Raw genomic sequence first — 3,091 nt, forward strand, 5'->3', positions numbered from 1 at the left:
AGGCGAACAGACATAACAGACAGTCCTTGGCATGAGCACCAGTGGAGGTCTCTGGGGTCTGGCAAGAAAGATGTCCCAAATTCTTCAGTGAATAAAGCCTTACCTTAATATTAAAGACTTCCTCTAACTATGTTTGTTTGTGTAGTTTTGGTTAAGTGTGTCTACACATTTTGCTGGTGATCCATTCAATCAGCACAGCCTCAGATATGAAGACATTATGTTACTGTAAAAGGGTTTAATTCGACCATCCTCGGCTGTCTGTGTTATTTTTCTCTGCCTGCTGCAGTGGGAGCGCTCAATCGAATCCTTCTGTAAAGAGGACTTGTCAGTAAAGGATCGTATTGATGACTGCTGCTTACGTACGGGCAGGGACAGGCTAAACTGCTTCCATGGCGACGCTCCCAACCCGAACTACGCGCCAACAGAGGAGCTGCCGGTGCCACCGCTTTCCTCTATCACCGGCTTCAACTTTGACCCCGACACTTGCCTGAAAGACAGGTATCTAGTCTCTCAATCTTTCCCCTTTTGTTGCCTTAAGACGAACATTCAAACAGAACGGTGTAACATTTTGTGGCGATGAAGTTGATGTCATTTGTGGCTGGGAAGTACATCAAATAGAAATGAGTTGCTATTGACAATCAAGCTTTTGTACAGTAAGTAGTAGCATCACCAAGTGTCTATTATATTAGAGTATTCAGTTTAATATTAGGAAATTTCCAAGCCTTTTTAAACAATTTAACTCTACAATCGTGAGCTCTTTTTTTAAGGATGTACATCTTAAATTTGTACTGATTGAGACAACAGGGTATAGATGCAAGAAAGTATAGACTGTTCACGGTTGGAATAACTGGGTGTTTCAGACCGTTAACGGCTTGAGTGAGACAATGAAATTTGGTCCAGGAAAACAAATCTGAGAAACTGATCAATATGTTTTTGTATTACACAGGGTTTATGTTAGTCTGATTGCAACCTAGCAAACAATCAGGTTTTTCCCTGGGATTAGGAGACAATACGGCAAATATAGATTACCACCAAATTTATCCTTTTAGACAAAGGAAAGAAGAAGTGATTTGAAGGGAAGTTATAGAGAGTTTTATTGAGTGATACACCACATTGTGGAACCAACACTTCTTTTTGAAATGCTGAATTTGGTCAGGTTTGGCTTTAATACACTTATGCCTCATACTTTCTAGGATGGTGGTGGTGACTCCGTATAGTGTCAGAGGAAACAGAAAAAGGAAGGTGAAGAAACCAGCTACTTCCCAGAACATTGACATCATCTTTCCTCCTGGACGACCAACCGCAGATGCCATTGAATCACTGTGTGGCAACCAGAAGCTACGCCCCCTCTATAGCATCAAGTGCCTGCCAAGTTCAGGCTACGAAGGGCTTGCTCGACAGGCTAAGACCATAAATCGTATGGAGAAGAGATTCAAACAGTGCTGCAGGAATAAGCAGGGCGCGCTCGACTGTGCTGATCAGAAGGTGAAGCCAAGAAACCTGCAAACGCAAATAGTTTTTGCTTAATCGAGTGGTTTTTCAGATATCTTCTCATGTCCTTTCTCCTTTGATATTTTAGTGGCGTGAGGAGCTTGACAGGTTTTGCTCGAGTGCTAACGGTGAACAGGTGGATTTCCAGTGTTGTTCCTCGGGTGATGGAGAAAATGATAGATATAGCTGTTTCCAAAACCTTTCTCCAGACCCACATTACAATTTGACTTTTGCGGCTGAAGGGCTCTCACTCAGCAAAGTCTGTGACACCCACAAGATCATCAAGAACAAGTAAGACATGACTCTCTACATCGCTCCACGCATCTGTATTACTTAATTTACATCCTCTTTAATTTATTATTATTATTATTATTATTATTATTGTTGTTGTTGTTGTTGTTGTTTTTTTACAATTTCAGTTTTTTTCAGTTTCTTTTGTCGCATTTTGACGTTAATTCTGTCACAGAAAATCAATTAATTTTAAGTAGCCTAATGTGCCAAGATAGGTTTAGACCCCAAATGTGCTGACACCTCCGATACCCTTTCAGGTTCCCGGTTGGCTTTCCTCTCAAGAGCTTGGTGAGCCAATGCTGCCCCCTGCTGGATCAAGACAAGACCATTTGTTTCACGCAAAAGGTGAGTTTAAAAAAAGAAAGAAAGGGAAGTGAGTGTGTACTAAATTGGGCAGGAAATGTCAGAATAGAACATTTTAAATGTACTAGTCAAATATAGTACGTAAAGGATCCCAGAATGTATTTTCTATGCCATTTCTCCTTTGTCTGATTGTTTTCTCTTCATAAAACCAGCTTCAGGAAATGTCTGAGAGCCTTTGTACATCAAGGAAGGCTTCTCCTCTGGCTGTCCGACGCTGTTGCCGGGCTCCTTCTTCACAGGAGGCTCCACAGTGTATCTCCCAAATTCTCGTGGACGCCGTCACCAAAGCAACCAATGTCTCACGCCAGAAGAAGAAGAAACTGTGCCCTCTCTCCTAAACCCTTATGACCTGTTGATGCTGACCCTGCTGGCACTGGGCCATTCTGGGAAAACAGCAAGCTAGCGACAGAGGTGACCTCCACTCACTGAACAGGAACAAGTATTCCTGCACAAATCACACATATAGCTTCATCTACTGCCTTTTCATCACACAAGAGGCATTGTTATCGTCACAAGATTACATCTATGAAGATAATCGTTGTTAAATGCTTAGTTTGTAAAACAGGCTGTTGTCTGTATCACTGTACCACTATTTTTTTATAGGCTGCTCTTTACATACTTGATTAAGAATGCATTTTATGATTCCTTCGGAGCTGCAAAATCAGTTTTTGTATGGTTTTGTGGTTCACACCATATCTACAACAGCTCTAATAAAACAATTTTAAATATAAATGTATTGTATTCTTGCCTGCAAGGTCTTTATTGTAAGTTTAACCACAGTGTGCCAGGTAAGGTCAGTTTTCAGTTTTCAATTTGATAAAATCCTAAAGAAAATCAGGATGTTTTGCCAAATTAATTAACATTTGTTGAAACACGACTAAGTGAATAAAGTATTCAATGAAAGAAAATAATTTGCATATCAAGAGAAATTAAGGTGCTGTTTAAC

At 40.6% G+C, this 3,091-nt stretch overlaps 1 protein-coding gene across 1 annotated transcript in view; it reads left to right on the forward strand.

Annotated features, from left to right (window-relative positions):
* ecm1b (extracellular matrix protein 1b) overlaps nt 1–2,871 on the forward strand; it is a 7,037-nt gene extending 4,166 nt beyond the window's left edge. The window contains exons 7-11 of the mRNA XM_080040103.1: nt 287–498; nt 1,194–1,485; nt 1,580–1,782; nt 2,040–2,127; nt 2,298–2,871. Of these exons, the coding sequence (XP_079896229.1) occupies nt 287–498; nt 1,194–1,485; nt 1,580–1,782; nt 2,040–2,127; nt 2,298–2,483 (981 nt within the window). The 3' untranslated portion in view covers nt 2,484–2,871. The remainder of the gene's footprint in view (nt 1–286; nt 499–1,193; nt 1,486–1,579; nt 1,783–2,039; nt 2,128–2,297) is intronic.
* Nucleotides 2,872–3,091: the final 220 nt, after the last annotated feature.

The sequence above is a fragment of the Ammodytes marinus genome (genome assembly GCF_949987685.1).
Source record: "Ammodytes marinus genome assembly, chromosome: 13".
Classification (NCBI taxonomy): Eukaryota; Metazoa; Chordata; class Actinopteri; order Uranoscopiformes; family Ammodytidae; genus Ammodytes; species Ammodytes marinus.